We start from the raw sequence: 16774 nt of genomic DNA on the forward strand, positions 1-16774 counted from the left end.
GGGATCTGTTGCCTTTGAAACAGTTGACGTCTACGGTGTCTATTATAGTCTCTTCCAACGTAGAAATGTAAATTATCTTATTGTTTGGCACACACAGGAGATGTACTACGAGGAAATTTCGGTAGCTCAGTTTGTAGAGAAATGGCACAGTATGCCAGAGACCCTGGTCGATCCTGCATTTTTCGCTGAAATTAATACGTTATCCTGCAGGGTATGATTACTAAATGGTATTGTTATTATTATAATCTTTTACGTGCGACTTGCTACAGTTCTGATTATGATTAGAAATTATAATTCAAAGTAAAAGCATTGTCCAGGTGTAATGCACAAGCTTTAAATCAGCAAATCCTTGACTGGCTCATGACTGGTTTTAAACCTTCCCCCGGGGCAGGGTTCTAACAAATTGGAAACGTGTCCGTGCACTTACGATTTGAAAGGTTGAGTAACCTCGAACTGAAGTCAAAAAGCCACTTTCCACCATTTTTTTAAAATTTCGAAGGCATCCCGTTCTTTGGGGTTCCGGCAACCAGATGAATTTTTATGCGAATACCATGCTTTGTTCTCGAATTATATAACAAATGTTATGGTCAGCGGCGCGCCTAAAGTGTTACAAAAATATTGACAACAGCACAAGCGATTAACATGATACAGTTTTCCTAAACGTAATCGTTATTGAAAATGCGTTTCCGATTCGTGTTCGTCTAATCGACCTTAAGAACACCTTTCTGTAGTGTATGTAACTGGGCACAAATACAAAACTTAATTGCTAACGCGTCCGTTTCGCAAGTGAAATTCGGTCCATGGCGCATTTAATATTCGGGGGAGGGAGGTTTTCAAGCCTAGAATTTTTCGAGGGTTTCACTTTTCTAACGGATCGCAATAACCTTTTTCGCCAAGTCCTGGCCTTCGTCTTCTGACGTCATGCAAAAATGGCAGATGCAATCACGGAGTGCATTTACCATTAACACACACGTTAAAAATCACAAATACGCCAGTGTGGTGAAGACAATGCAGACCCCCGCCCCCCTCTCAAACTTGGTACACCACGGAGATGGTTTGTTTTAGAGTCGGGCCATCTATAGGAGGAGCTTGTGATTGCTTTTTCTTTTTAAAACGAAGCCAATTGAAGTTGAGCCTAAAGCACATACATGCGAGTACCTCATGCTACATTTGTGTTATTTATATCCATATAGGTATGGCATCTACAAGATTGCAAATGAATTCGCTGATGAATGTTTATTCACTTGGTAGTTTAATAGTGCGTTCGCATTGTCATCACCTTTGAGCTAATGGAAGGGACTTTGGACTCGACATGGACATAACTTCGTGATATCATATGGCAGGGTGAAGGAAACTCAGAATGCATCGTTATTAATCGTAGACATCGTTTTCCAACGTGCATCCTGTGAGCATGACGTAAAAGCTGCTCTTCGTCTCGGTTACTGATTTTCTGTGTACTGATTAATGCTTTCCTTTACCATAGGAGCACGCTATTTTACATAATATCCCAGCCATTACAGCATAGAAACGGATATGAAATATGGCTTTTAATCGTATAGTCAAGTCAGTTTACTTCCAAAGTTACGAAAATTAACGGTAACTCATGAGCTTTTCAAGTTCTGGTAAAAAAAATGTAGTGAAAAGAACCTTGTCGATTTTTCAGCAGATAAGATTAATAGCAGGCTTCTCAGATGGCGTAGTGATAACGTCGTCGCTTTGTAATCAAAGGGTCCGGCGTTCGATACCCGGTACTTGCACATAGTGGTTTGGATCCCACAGTGTAGGTCCAGTCCCGATTAGCCTATCTGTGTATAAAGCGGACTTGAAAAGAAAAAAAGAAAACGAAATCGGTAGCTTAGCTCTACCATGCAATCCGAATCCTATCCGCTGTGTTTGTAATTTGTGTGTGTGTAAGAGTATAACCGCTCTCTTTACACTGCAGATAACTTGACAGCTCTTTCTTTAGCTATCTCGGTGGGACATTGCATCGAAGGTTCCGGGTACGAGTCCCACATTGGCATGAATATTTCTTTGTTGGTGTTCCTCCATCTATTTTATTTAATCGTTATTTATCCTGGTCGTCTCTATGTGATGGAAAAGCTACGAAAAATAAAAGGATAATTGGTTCAAGCATCAGATTAGTCTGATTAATTAATATTTTCTAAAATTCATTATAGCCGTTCAAACCGAGCATGACCCAATTGAATTCAATTCGCTACATCACAGGAGTTGCATCAAACACAGAAAAATAGCAGATTTAAATCTTGACTGAGTATAAAGATTTAGCGCAGAATATTTTATATTTAATAGCGTTACAATGTTAACATAAATCATATTTTTGTACATGAAACAATGTTTCTCGAATTTAAAAAATACGAGCAATTTGCGAACCTTGACGAATAGTGCTTTGGAGAAAGCTGAAATTGATGAAAGGGCTCATACAAATAAATTCCCATGCCAAAGTCAGGATTTCTGTCGCTAGTCGATCACTCAACGTGCCAAGGTGGCGAAGTACAAGTGAAGTGATTGGATAAAGTAGAAATAAAGATATTGCTGCAATTGTATCGGCATCTATGGTGATGGAGATTTGCACTCTGGTACTATTATGATGAAGGAAACAATTATATTGTAACTTTACTGTTGCCCACATTTTTTCTTCCAACAGTTATCTACACATGTGCAACTCAAAGAGCGAAGAAAGTGATCCCCCCGCCCCAAGTTTGCTTAGTTTGTTAAGCCAGAAGCAGGGAACTAAAGGGGGAAAATACATTTATTTATCATTGTTTCATAAACCATTTCTTAATCATACGCATCGTCGAGATTAATCACGGCAGTGCTGCACAAAAGCGACTAAAAATAATTAATGCAATACAAGAATAACGTCTTTTCCCCCGTTGTAGCTAGATTGCGTGTATTTCCTTTCCATGCAGTCCAGTTGGGGAATTCATCCCTATCCCCACTTTCCATCTCTAGCCAGGTTCTGAAGTAATGTCAAGATTAATACTTGCGAAAACTATAACTAATATCAGAATATACGAAACATTTTTAGTTTCGCCCCTTAACCCTTTCGTGAATATTCCGGCCATCAGCAGAGTAGTATTTTACCCCGCATTTTCAAACTACGATTGCCAGGAAATTTCTACAGACATAAATTTGCATGCAGCATATTCATAGGTTAGAGCACTTCAAGAATATTAGGGGCTTCAGTGGATAACCCACAGGTCGCTTGTCTGTGGAGGTGAGAATCAAACTCGCGGTCCTCTGAATAAATGCTGTAACTAGGGCCAAAAAACACTGCACATTTCAATTTCAGCTCACATTTGTGAAATGCCAATGTCAGAATAAAGCAAAAGTGCATAATAATTACAAGTAAACAAAGGAACACAGTGTAATTTCGAAATTTATACAATTGCTATAATTTTCACCCTACCCTAATGACTGTATATTTGCGAAACATTCTGCCTACAGCACTCTCTACTTGCACTATTAAATGATTTTTCTGGGAATTTGTTCTTTAGGCTCATTCGTCCAGTGCATAATGGCCGGAAGCACTTTACTAGAATATTACCGAAAGCATTAGAAAATATCTATGAAAGAAAGGAGCACGTAGGGAACTAAATTAATACCTGCTAGGAACGACGCCAAAGAAAAATGAACAGGCAGGCAGAAAGGGGTGGGTGTTTTCAGATGTGGCAGCCACAATTGATACCCAAAAATACCATACATAAATACATATTCGGGCTATTAAGAGTATTTTTATGTTTTTTAAGTTTTTCTTCCTTCTCCCATCTGATGTGACTGCTTCGATAAGTTTTATCACAAAGCGAAATCGCGGAGTATGCGACAGAGCATTTTTTCGACGAAAAGAACACGAATGTGGCAAATACTGTAAACTAAAACTGTTAGTGAGGCGACGATAAACACAGTATTCTTTTAAAGCAGCTTCAAATGCAGACTGGTAACATGCACACGATGGCACAAGCATTCGTGTAATATGAATAAAACACGCGCTATAAACAAATAAAACACGCGTTATAAACAAAGGCAACATTCGTTTCCGTTGATTCATAACGGAAATGTGTGTGCAAGCACAGGTGTTCTGGTGCATGGTTGAGGCGTGCGGTGGTGGGCAACGAGAAGGGGAGACTTAACCTTGATCGCATTGGGAACGGGAAGTGACGTAAAACCAAAACTTACGTGCTGGGATTATTCCATTGGAATGGAAATGAAACCTCACCTGAAAAGTATTCGTGAGCTGGATGAAAATTCCTTTGTCGACCAGGTCCCTCGGCACGATCATCGCATGTATTTTTTGCATCGACCCACGTATGGATCTGGCATCGTGTGAAGTTACGGACTCCGCAAAATTTTCCAGCGTGTGCCTCTCGAGTTCGTCCTGATGCTTTGCATACGACACCATGTTGGAATGCATGTCGAATATGTAGTGGAGGCGGTCGGAGAGCGTGTCCATCTTTTGGCGCCACGCGAGAAGTTTCGGAAGACTGTTCATCATCCGTTGCACGGTGGACATGGTCGCGGCCGTGTTGTCCGCCACTTGGTCCACCTTCACCGCCAGTAGGTCAATTTTCGCGAGGATGATCTTCTCTTTGTCCCGCAGGGAGTTGGAGCCGGACATTGGTAATTCGACTCCGGATTCGTCCAGCACCTGCCATGTCTTCAGGATTTCCGTAATGATTTCACGGCCGAGTTTTATAACATGCACCACGTCCACCAGGTCTTCCACGAACGCTGCTGCGTTCGCAGTCAGCAGAATCACAAAGAAAGCACTCCAACGCATCACCGGTTCCGCCCAGCACTCACTCACTGTACCACGTACGTTGCTCTGTTCTTGCAGAATGGATGGTATTCTCTGTGCTCGAGAGCGCCAGCAGCGAGGTCAATACTTCCTGAGTTCTCACGTGGTTTCCTTATGACGTCACACTCAATGGAGCAAGGCGGCGAGTAATTCCTCGGAGGTCCTGCGAAATTGTGCCATTGTTAGTGGGCCCACTTTCTAGTCCTGCGACATGTCGCACCGTAAAGCGTGTCTAAAACACACTTTTTGGAGTTCGACACCACTTTTAAAGTGGGGAATGTTGTGGGAACAGCCGGGATTTTCCCGTCCGTAGCGGACAAAATTGGTGATTTAACGCCACTTTCCGCTCTCTCTAGGTTAATCACAACGAAGAGGTTGCATGAATGGCCGGTACTCCAAACCAAACTGCGGAGATGACATCGCAATAAGACGCAGTTACTAAAACTAGTTTGGTTGGTTGAGTTTGATTAAAATTCCACTTTATGCACAGAAAGGCTAATCGGGACTGACTGGACCTACAGTTTAAAATGGGAGCCGAACCACTATGTGCCTCCACCGGTATCGAACCCGGGACCCCTTGATTTCAAATGCGACGACGCCATAGGGGAGGCACGACTAAAACTCGGGATCCTTACAATTAGATTAGATAACAGAGGGATGTGGAGAGAGAGAGCTGCAAAACGTTTTATTTTCGTTATACCAGCGTTTTACGTAATTATTTCCAGATCGATAGTTTAATTTTTCGCCCAATTTTAGAGGTGTTGGTGTATCGAAACATTGAAAATGAATTAATTTTTCCCTGGAATAACGACAGCAAATATTACACGTAATAGCTCGTTTATATTTCAATTTGCAAGTAAAATCCATTTTGGATCGTTTCCCTGTCGAGGACTTGTTTTGTAAACAGCAAGGGAACATAAACCACCCCCGCAGAGGTGGTGTGCCACCACCCGACCATTGATTAAATCTGCCTCTTACGTGACCGGTGCTTTGAGTGGTCGACTCACTTGGGTATTCTTTTCCGAGTGTTTAAGTCATTAATTTCATATAAACACCATTCCTCTTCATCGCCGCGATCGGGCAAAATTTGCAGAAAAACAACGTAAAGTAAGAACATTTCGAAACAAGTGGCCTCCCTCGATGGCGCAGCGGTAGCGTCGTCGCCTTGTAGTCAAGGGGTTCCGGGTTCGATACTGGGTAGAGGTACATAGTGGTTCGGATCCTACTTTAAAACTGTCGGTCCAGTCCCGATTAACCTTTCTGTGTATAAAGTAACTTTAAAAAAAGTCCTTAAAATAGGTACATTGTGCCCTAATGGCCTACTAGATGGATATCCAGAATTCGTAGTGTCCAGGAAAGTGAGGTTCAATTCGATAGCAAATTCTGTTTTGTATTTACCGGAACTTCAACCGGGTGCACGTCATAATGTTGCGATGGCGTCTATCGAATACTGTCATCTCACGTATTTCACATGCTATATTACTGTTGCTGGTTTGCGAAGGACTTAATTTTAATTATAGTTGTTCGTGAGTTATTAATTTGGCCGTGCAGACATTGAAATGGCCCTGCTATAGCTCTGTTCACATTATATAAATCTTTGGTACACTTTTAATTTTAATTCATGTCTTCATGATTCTTTTCCTCGTGTTCAAAAACGTGTTAGGATTTAAGCCCATTCTTTATAATTCTCTCAAACGCTACACTAGCGACTTCAAAAATTCTGTTCTCTGTTCGATGAAAGAACGAAGTCATTGTATAAACAAATACGCGTTGCTTGTGAGAAATCGTATTTCTTATTCCAATGGCAGCCGTATAGTGGATGATAAAACCATACAATTCAATATAGCTGCTACAGCGGCACAGCTGCGACCAATGGGATAATAACGCCGGAACTCGCACACATGAAAGAACTATTTCTCAAGTCACGTGGTTTTGTTTAGATTGACTTCGTTCTTGCAGTGGATGGAGAATAGTGCCCACGTGAAGAGTTTTCGTCCAGTCCTCATTAGCTTTTGCGCATAAAATGGATTTCAGTGCTTGTAGTTTAACATTATTATGAGAAATGTGCGATTCTTTTTTCTTTGGCCAGTATGGAGCAGGCGATCGTGTATTTTTTTCTTGCAGAAGTAAGCATAAATAATTATCACATTACTCTGTTATATTTATATTTTTCTGATGTTGCGTCACCTTTCTGACACTTGGGTCTAATCGCGACGATAAAGATGGTTTGTGATTAGATTAAATTGATGAACCGACGCGAGTGTTACTTCGTTCTGTTACGTGTTTACGCTTGTTGGCTTTCTTCATCAATTGCATCATTCATCTTCGTCCTTGCGATTAGCCTAAAGAGATGCAAAGGTAACTTAGAATAGCAAGTGTAAATACCACCGCAAATACAATGCAATGTATAGGGGAAACCTTTTTTCTTCGGCTGTGGACAGTGATGTGCCGTAGACTATAAGTTTACATCTACATGTGTTGTCTACGCGTAATCTACACGAAGATTACATTGGCTTATAGTTTACTGTAGACAATGCAAACAGGGAAAAAAGAAATCCCAGTGCTTTTTGGAAGACGAAGTACTTTTTTCTTCAAACATGTCTGTAATCTGGGCCTACAACCAACTTAAGACCATCCGACGTAATCAAAGTTATCAAATTTTCAATAACGAGAGGAAAATGAACTATCGGAAGAAAAACAAATGGCAGGTATAGTGAAAACTGACATTATTTTTTACACTTACAAAAGGGAAGGCTAAAAATATTTTTTGTCTTGTTACTGCATAGGAAAGTGCATGTGTCTTTAAAACATTTTTGTCCACGTGTGAAATGGTGGAAATAGACATAAAACAAACTTGTCATTCTACGGACATGGCATTTTTTGGGGTGTGTCGCGACAAGTTAATTTTGCAGTTCAATTAATACCTAGTGAATTGGTTAAACGTAAATAAATACCTAAAACAGTTATTTCTGGACAGTGGAATACTCAACGCTTTCAATTACCAGCTCCTTTTGCTGGTTGCTGCTTCTAGAACAGGGGTTTCCAACTGGCGGCCCGCGGGCCGCATGCGGCCCCCGTTGCTTTTTTCTGCGGCCCGCGAAGCCAGTTTGCAAAATACATTAATTTTATTTATTTTTATTAAAACACGTTCTTTTTTTACTGAAGGAACGGATGCTCTGTGAAGAAAGACAATATCACAGGTAGAATTGATTTTGCAGTCAATAATGATAATCAGAAGAATCTAAAGTGACATAACTTTCTCTTCACACCATGCATTCCATCTCTTCGCTATGTGGAATGAACTCGACTGCTTCTGGGAAGGCTTCACTCTTTGTGTTCAGAAACAAACTGCAGAGCGGCGCTATAGAGATCTGTTTACTACGCACGAAGTACGAAGAGATTTCCAGTGTCCCAACTCGGATTGTACTGTGAATGATTGTTAAAGTTTGTGCAAATATCGAAATGAGCAATATCTCCAAAAAAACGTAAGATTGAAAATTAAAATAGCTTCTCTCCAACTTGAATTGCGTGATTTGCAAGGCGGTGTGTTCCTTCAAACTAGGCAAGAAAAGGGGCCGAGTTTTTCAAATACCTTTCAAAGGAACGCTTTCCAAACCTTCGTAGTTTTGGGCAAAGAATGACATCGATTTTCGGCATCACATACACGTGTGAAAGCGTATTTTATTCAATGAAGTTAGTCAAGAACCGCTACAGAAGCAGACTGGCAGATTCTTCACTGCTTCACCTTCTGAGGCTTTCAAATACAGAAATTCAAATACAACTTTAATAAAATAAGCAGATGGGGCTCAATTTTCACATTGAACACTTACTATGAAGGATTCTTGTTTGTATGGCGTGTCTTTAATTTCTTTCAATTCATCAATAAGTATTGGGTATTTGTGAAATAAATTGTAATTATACAATTTGATTTGTAATTCCATTGTTTTATTGCCTCATTTTAGAAATTTAGGTCCTGCGAAAGTACTACATTTTCAGTTCAGTACTTACAATTTTTGAAATTTTTAATCCCCCCCCCCAAAAAAAAATGCGGCCCGCCTATCAACTGCTGGATATAATTTTGGCCCTCGGACCTTTTGAAGTTGGAAACCACTGTTCTAGAACGATGCGCGTGCCTTGCACAAAGAACGCCGAGCGCCATGTTGTCGACGTTTATTACACCATCGACGTAGATTACATAGTTTGCACGTAGAATGTAGCCAATCGTATTTTACGCGTAGACGCACATCACTGGCTGTGGAGAAGTGTTTTGAGATTAACAGCCGCAGACGGTTATGCAGAATTTCTAATCGGAAGGGGGAGGTTCAAATACATACATTTCTGATGTCAAGGTGTACGATTTGAAAGGACCAATTTCAAAGAAATCTGAGGGCGAAATGCAGCAACTAACGTACACAGGATATTTTCGGGATCCCTTTCCTTTGAAGGTCGATGACCTTTTCCCTTTCAGGGTTTCCATAACGGTATTCTTATTCACCAAAGTTTTACAACAGGCCAGTTCAAGCTGTGCATAATAAGAATGCTCACCGTACATGGCGCCTTTTGCAGTGTACGTGGTGCATAATTAGTATAACAGGATTTGTAGAATGTGGCAATAAAAAGCGGGCGAGTTTAAGAAAATAAAAGAATATTTTCAATACGTACTTTTTTGGCGGCGAGGGGAGAAAATTCAGTTCTGACATTTGCCATTTTATGGCAGCAGGGGGAGTTTGAACAGGTGTGCTGATCTCCGTTGTTGGAGTGGTTAGCACAGCGCGCCGCTAGGGATCCCATGTTTGGATCCCGGCTTGGGGGTTCTTTGAACGTTCGTTCTCCAATTTCATCATATTATCACTCCTCTTTGTCGTCGCGATTGGCCAAAAGTGGCAGAAAAGCGACGCTAAATAAAAATCAATCAAAACGACCAATGCCATCCAACAAAAACGGGAGCTGGAGTGTTTTTTCGTCCAAACTAAGTGCTGTGGTTTTACGGGAAAACAAAATATCTTTTTAAAAAAATATTTCCAATTAATTATTTCGTATACAGGGTGAACCTATAATAACTGTCAATGAATGATTAATATTATGGAGATTGAAAACAAAACTCTCGACCTTTCAACGTCACTAGGTGAAAGCATGAGTTGCGATTTTGCACTTTCTTGGTACCCCATTTGCATTTTTTAGGCGTCTATCCCCAAAAGGGCAGGGGCACACCGTTAGAGAGGTATTAGGGCTGTGTAATAGAATGGAACTACAGAAATAATTTGCTTCATTCAGTAGCTATGGAAGGTATCCAACAGGATCCCATGTTTGATTTCTGGCCAATCCACAAGTTTAGCTCAAGATTTTTAGTTAAATGTTGGTTGGGAACAAAGTAAATTCACATGGTCATATTCATTATGTAATTATAAATTTGTGTTTATTGCAGGTTGCTTTTTATGAGATCCTGTGTGGAATGTGGGTGAGGAATGGTTTGCAAATTAAAGGACAAGCGATGACTTACATCCAGTGTAACTTCTGCAATTCTATGGTTGATGCTGATCTCTACCTGTTGCAAGTGTGTGCCACACAGTTGCATCCAGAAACTTTCATCACAACAGTACTAGAAAAGTAAGTTTTTGTAGAATATTTTTTTCTTGTAAAACTGCACTATGAACAGTTGGCATTAGCCATCCCGTATTTTTATTATAATTAATTTTTACTAATTTTAAATATTTTTAGAATTGAGTTTTTTATGCATTATCAATTATTTTTAGGTTCTAGGATTATGCATGGTTTCAGTAACATAAAGCAGAATTCCTTTAAATTCACAAGTCATTTTTTTTAAGAACAGCATGTATAGTTTTAAACCATGGGCATTGGTGGTTGGGGCGGGGGGGGGGGGGGTTAAACGTGGAACTTTTACTTGAATTATGTGTGATCAAATATGTAATTATGTGTGATCAAATATGTGTATGTGTGTGTATGTATGTATGCATACATGCATGCATTTCAGAACACTAACTGTGTGAAATGTTAAAAATCACTTTAAAGAAAACAGTTGTACTGGATTCTGACGACTAATAAGGAATAGTTTTTCTTTGGATAGAAACCATGGTGGCATGATGTTCAATGGGTGTTGGGAGAGGGTTATAGCCTCCCTCCTCCCTGCCCCACTTTGGTTTCTACTTTCTTTGAAAGAAAAGTACATCATATTCTGTTGTTGAAGCAAATGGAATGGACCCAATTTAATTGCATGGTATAACTTTACACATATCCAAGAACTGTAGTTTCTGTGTAATTATTATTGTTATTATTTTATTATAATTTTACAGATTCCACGTACTTGAATGGATGAGTTTAGCACCGTATCCATCCAATACATTCTTGGAAGGTGAACATGATATGCCCATGTTGGAGAGTTGCTTAACATTTCTAGCTTCATTGATGAGCATCAGGACAAACTTAGGTAACTAACACTTATTTTTCTCTTTTAGTTCATAATTTTTAAAGTTGAAATTTATTAAATTTTACCACATTTACAAAATGTGTGATATTACAGTAACTTTCAAATACATGTGTTTCGCAATACAAACATGATAAAATAGGGGAACATTAATAATGCCACTTTATTTATTAAAATTTTAGATAATTGGGATATAATTATGTAAAATATGTTAATCTAATAATTTTTGATATAATGAAATAAAATATAATTATGGTTGCAGACTGCAACTTGCAAATTACATAGCTATAATGTGTTTATTTATTAAAAATTGTATATTCCAATATAATTATGTGCCATATAGTTGTATGACTGCACATGCAAATTACACAGCAATGATGTATTTAAAAATGCTTGTTGAAAACAAAATGTATGTAATAGGATTTATGTGGGTGTAAAATTCTAAAGGTTTGAGTTACTAATTGTTTCATGATGAGTATTTTCTTGTTGTAGGATTAAGTGATGTGTCATTATCACAACTAGAAATGGTAACACTCCTCTGCATGGGTGACAAAACACACAGTCAGTTGATTGAATTGATGCCTGAAAGATGTGGAACATCACAGAGTAGGGATTTTGAGGTTGTTCTTTCAGAAGTAAGTAAAGTGCTAAAATTATATATTGTGTAAGATTTGTGTGTAAATAATATTATTTATCTCCTTTATATCTTTTCTATCTCTTAACGGGGTGTTATTTTGCTAACATTGAACATTAAAATTTGAATTAGCAAACTAGTCTGGTGATCTGTATCAAGAAAATTGTAAAAAGACAACTTCCATTTTTTCATCAATATAAATAAATTTATTCTTTACAAATAATCATCTCCATCCAATATTGAATTTCAGTTTTTGTATTGTGAAAAGTGAGAAAAGAAAACACCAGTGCACAAACAAATACAAATTTATAACAAGTTATTTAAAAAAAATGGACACTTAATACTCTTGCAGTTCATCATATATTCCATACTTTCTTTTATTCAGTGTTATTATTAAGTATGTCTTTATGACTTGTGTGTAACAAGTTTTTTTGGTGTGTCAGACAGGTGCAGTGCTGTATACTTCTTATGTTGCATTTAATGAGTGGAGACATCCAGCTTAGGTTCCTCAATAAAAGTCAGATTTACTTCAAATGACAAAAGGTTTTTCTTTCATGAAACAAAGTTTTTGCATGAAGTGTGAATAGAATTTTTTTTTGTTGGATGTTTTGGAACACTTTATTTTTTCAAGGCATACACAGGTAGCTTGTTATGAGAAATGTGATTTTTTTTAAACATGCTTCTCTCTTGGAATGACCAGGAATGCTTAAGGCTTGGCTAAACCTTTTCCCGATGTGAGTGAAGCCATTTTTGAAATTTCGTCAACTTTCAAAGAAAATGTTATGACATTCCAAATTCTGACAAATTACATTTGCTTATAATTCCTGCTAGAACATTCATGTGAATCTTCGTGCGATTTGCTTTCACTGTTGTCTACAGGCTGACTCAATAAGTCACTTAACACCCTCAGTACAAGGCCACTGCGGCATGGAATTTGAAATTGGCGATGACCAATCGTTATCTGGCCAAGGGGGAACCACATTGATGGTCGGCGGCCATCTTGAATTCAACTTCAGAATTTTAAATGGGAAGGGGATCGTGCGATATATCAAAATGGGCTAGAATTTCACGAGAAATGCAATGGTGAAGGTTTTTTCGACGTATCTTTAACCAGTAAAAAGTTATGACTGAATTCTTGTACCAATTTGCTCCTTTTCGAGGTGTTAGAAAAATGCCTTAAAATTTGTTTAGCGCTTCGGTAATGCATCGAGATCAAAGTGACGTCTATGAAGAGACGTTCGCATGCCATTGCACATTATTTTAATCGGATACATCCATGAAGAGCTGTGCATTATGAATGGTTGTCGCGAACAATTTACAGTGTGACGCTTCCATTGAATTAGAATTAAAAGTCCTTCACAGTGACAAGGCTAATGTTTATGTTCATAAGGAAGTTCATAAACAGAATATTCGATGATTTTTATCTGATAACCCATTTTCGACAGATCAAAGCTGAATGGTTAGTGTTGGTAAGTTAATGGTGTGGCGTGCTGTGTGGAACACGATTGGTTAGTCAATTTTCCATCAACGGAACCTTAAATGCTTAGGGCTACTTGGATTTGTTAAATAAACAGTTTTTTTCATCCTTGCTTATGGAAGAAGGTACTTTTTACAGAGTTTTTTCAATAGGGAAGAACACCAGAACACTTATGGGAACGTTATGAACCAGTTTTTGTCCAAAGTTAGTTATCAGATGACAAGGGTCACATATTCTGTTTATAAACGTCCTTATGAACATAAACATTAGCCTTGTCACTGTGAAGTACTTTTAATTCAATGGAAGCGTCACACTGTAAATTGTTCGCGACAACCATTCATAATGCACAGCTCTTCATGGATGTATCCGATTAAAATAATGTGCAATGGCATGCGAACGTCTCTTCATAGACGTCACTTTGATCTCGATGCATTACCGAAGCGCTAAACAAATTTTAAGGCATTTTTCTAACACCTCGAAAAGGAGCAAATTGGTACAAGAATTCAGTCATAACTTTTTACTGGTTAAAGATACGTCGAAAAAACGTTCACCATTGCATTTCTCGTGAAATTCTAGCCCATTTTGATATGTCGCACGACCCCCTTCCCATTTAAAATTCTGAAGTTGAATTCAAGATGGCGGACATCAAGATGGCCGCCGACCGTGTGGGTGGCGTCAATGTGGTTCCCCCTTGGCCTGATAACGATTGGTCATCACCATTTCCATGTTGCACGCTGCAGTGGCCTTGTACTGGGGGTGTTAAGTGACTTATTGAGCCACCCTGTAAATATTCGCAATAGGTTAATAGGCTTACATAGCCATGAAAGTGTTGCAATTATCTATACAGCAGCAAAAGAAAACCACACAAAGATTCACGTGAATGCTCTAGAACATACTCATGCTCTAGTGAGATGTAATTTTTCAGAAATGTATATATCATAGTGTTTTTTTGAAAGATGTGGAAATTTCAAAAACTGTTTTTCTGGCATCTGCCAAACGTCCAGCTGAGCCTTAAATGTACAATGTAAGTAATATAAAGTTGAAGAACATTAAATTGGGGTTCTGAAGGGGTGAGTACATTGTAGTTACATTAAATATATTGTTTTTCCAGGTTGCCGATTACAAAGCACCAAATTTTGAGGCCAGTGGCAATATGCAACAGGGAATGTATGTCCCTAAGCCCAAAGTATGGGATGAGTTGTATGATCCAATCCATGTTTTGCTCAGAGCTGTTCATAGAAGAGATTTTCAAACATCCATGGATCGTTACACTGATTAGTAAGTTCTTTTTGGTTTCAGATGAGAATTGTATTGATGCAGAACATTATGTTGGTTGAATATTCAACATAGGTAACTGTGTGTAACTATAACTGTGCACGCAATATCATCAGTGTAGGCTACACTTCTCCAAGCCAGCTTGAAGTTACTACAGTTAGTAGTAATTCTACATTGCTATGAGATTTTGTACTTAGTTCATGCTCGTAATTTTTTGGATCAACAGCAACCCTGTATTCAGTGGGCTGCCCAGGAGTTTTTTTTAAAGAGGTGGATATGACTTGTTTTTTTAGTCAGTCTTTTCCAGCATTTGATGTTCCTTAGGAATGCCAGGCCAGAGGAGGACTGCTCTGCATTAACCAAATAATAATAATAATATGCTATTGTACGTGATTTGTACATGCCATACAAGCAGCATCCTTGAGAGTACTGAAAATAAAGTTACATTGCATGTATTATGAATGGTCTTGTGTCCTGCATCCAGTATTGCAAAGTGCTGTTAAACAACATTGTAATCAGGTGTGTTACATAGAATACAGCTTTAAATTTACTGTAACTTGTAAATTTACTTTTCAAGAGCCTCCCTGATGATGTAATGGAAACACTGTCCCCTTTTAATCAATGGGTCCCATTTTCCATCATCATTGCAGCATGTTGCACAGTGGTTCACTTTCCACTTTAAGCTGTAGGTAGCTGATGAAATTGTCTGAACATAAAGTGGAACACCCATATGGGCCAATCCATACCGAATGTTCCAGCGCTGGTTGCTTAACCAGTTTAAAATTTTTCACATTTTTGATGGTAAGACCTATGCATGGGTAGTTCAAAACAGGCATTATTTTTCTAAAACTTGACTTCGTTTAAAAATAGTGACCATTGTTGTTTCATGACTTGGGACTTTTTTTTTTTACCTTTGCAGACAGTTGCAATAATTATTGAAATGTACTGATAACAATGTTTTTACCCCAGCGTTCTATCATTTTTCTTAACTGAGCTTTAGCATTTTTAAAATACCTGAAAAGTAAATGTGGTTAAAAGTCAGAAGCCCTTGTATGTTGTAGCAGCTCTACAGTTGAAATTTTTGTATTGACTTGCACTTTTAAGAACTTCTACATTTTGTATGTTCAACCATTTTGTATATGTTCATTTAATTCACACTTACTGAAGTGTTTGAAAACAACTAGGGGAAATTACAAATGCAAATGTCATATTTTAATAAGGAATTACAGTCTGTATAGTATGTGGATATTTAAGAAAGGTACTTGTTTTACAAATGTTAATGCTATATATCTTCTTGCAGCGTTCGTCAGTCTGGAAAGTTTAAGGGCAGTGGTTCACCTTGGCCACCATTTCGAATGCCTTCTCCTTGCAATCCAGCGTATGAAGATCCTCGCAAGCTGCTACGCTCTCGAGTATTCCACGCAATAATCTTTGTAATATTATACAAGGCAGTCCACACACAGACTGTGTCTGAGCATGTCATTTCTCTCGCACTCTACCTTCTCGAGATGGCTGTGTCATTTTCTGATGTACCAGATGCACCAGGCCAGGTGAGGCTTCGTTGTATATCTGTTATGATTTTGCCATAAAGCACATTGTAAATGTGCCTTTTAATATAGAGTTACAGTTGTCAGGGATTATTTTGAGGCACGCTAGTGTCGGAAATGCATCACAGAGTAAATAAAATTTAAATACACTAAATTTAGCATCTTAATCAAATATGTCTCATATAGACTGATAGGAAATTTTAGCTGATATAAAGTACCAATATAAAATTTACTGATACCAATAACCGATATTCTACCTATCTGATCTAAAATTGCAAATGGTCCTTCCAGATCTTAAATGGTTCATTGACCTCCTTAATAAATGCATGTTACCAGATGACTGCAATGCAAAAGAAGCTGCATATTTATACTATGACACACCAAGAGAGGTGAACTCTACAAACTGAATTACCCCCTATGATTACAGCAACCAATCTGAGATATGAACAATCCACTCTTTCGCATCCATGTATCTAGATTTACACACTCAACCAAAATCCTCCCTATTAACTGTTTATTCGTGCAAATTAGGTCACCCGTGTCATACCCGAAATGCCTGAAAGCGCAAGTGGGTTAAGTTGAG

The 16774-nt window shown here is 38.5% G+C and overlaps 2 protein-coding genes across 3 annotated transcripts in view; one reads left to right on the plus strand and one right to left on the minus strand.

The window, feature by feature from the left end:
• LOC145986442 (uncharacterized) overlaps positions 1–4870 on the minus strand; it is a 30673-nt gene extending 25803 nt beyond the window's left edge. Inside the window, exon 1 of the mRNA XM_083120459.1 lies at positions 4238–4870. Within this exon, the coding sequence (XP_082976585.1) occupies positions 4238–4798 (561 nt within the window). The 5' untranslated portion in view covers positions 4799–4870. The remainder of the gene's footprint in view (positions 1–4237) is intronic.
• The window catches only part of Ubr3 (Ubr3 ubiquitin ligase), a 161869-nt gene that overhangs the window by 87130 nt on the left and 57965 nt on the right, over positions 1–16774 (plus strand). For both annotated transcript variants that reach the window (XM_083120461.1, XM_083120462.1), the window contains exons 11-15: positions 10242–10423; positions 11128–11261; positions 11751–11893; positions 14481–14647; positions 15945–16194. In XM_083120461.1, coding sequence (XP_082976587.1) covers positions 10242–10423; positions 11128–11261; positions 11751–11893; positions 14481–14647; positions 15945–16194 — 876 coding nt within the window. The remainder of the gene's footprint in view (positions 1–10241; positions 10424–11127; positions 11262–11750; positions 11894–14480; positions 14648–15944; positions 16195–16774) is intronic.

This window comes from Lepisma saccharinum, chromosome 4 (genome assembly GCF_977018435.1).
Source record: "Lepisma saccharinum chromosome 4, izLepSacc3.1, whole genome shotgun sequence".
NCBI lineage: Eukaryota > Metazoa > Arthropoda > Insecta > Zygentoma > Lepismatidae > Lepisma > Lepisma saccharinum.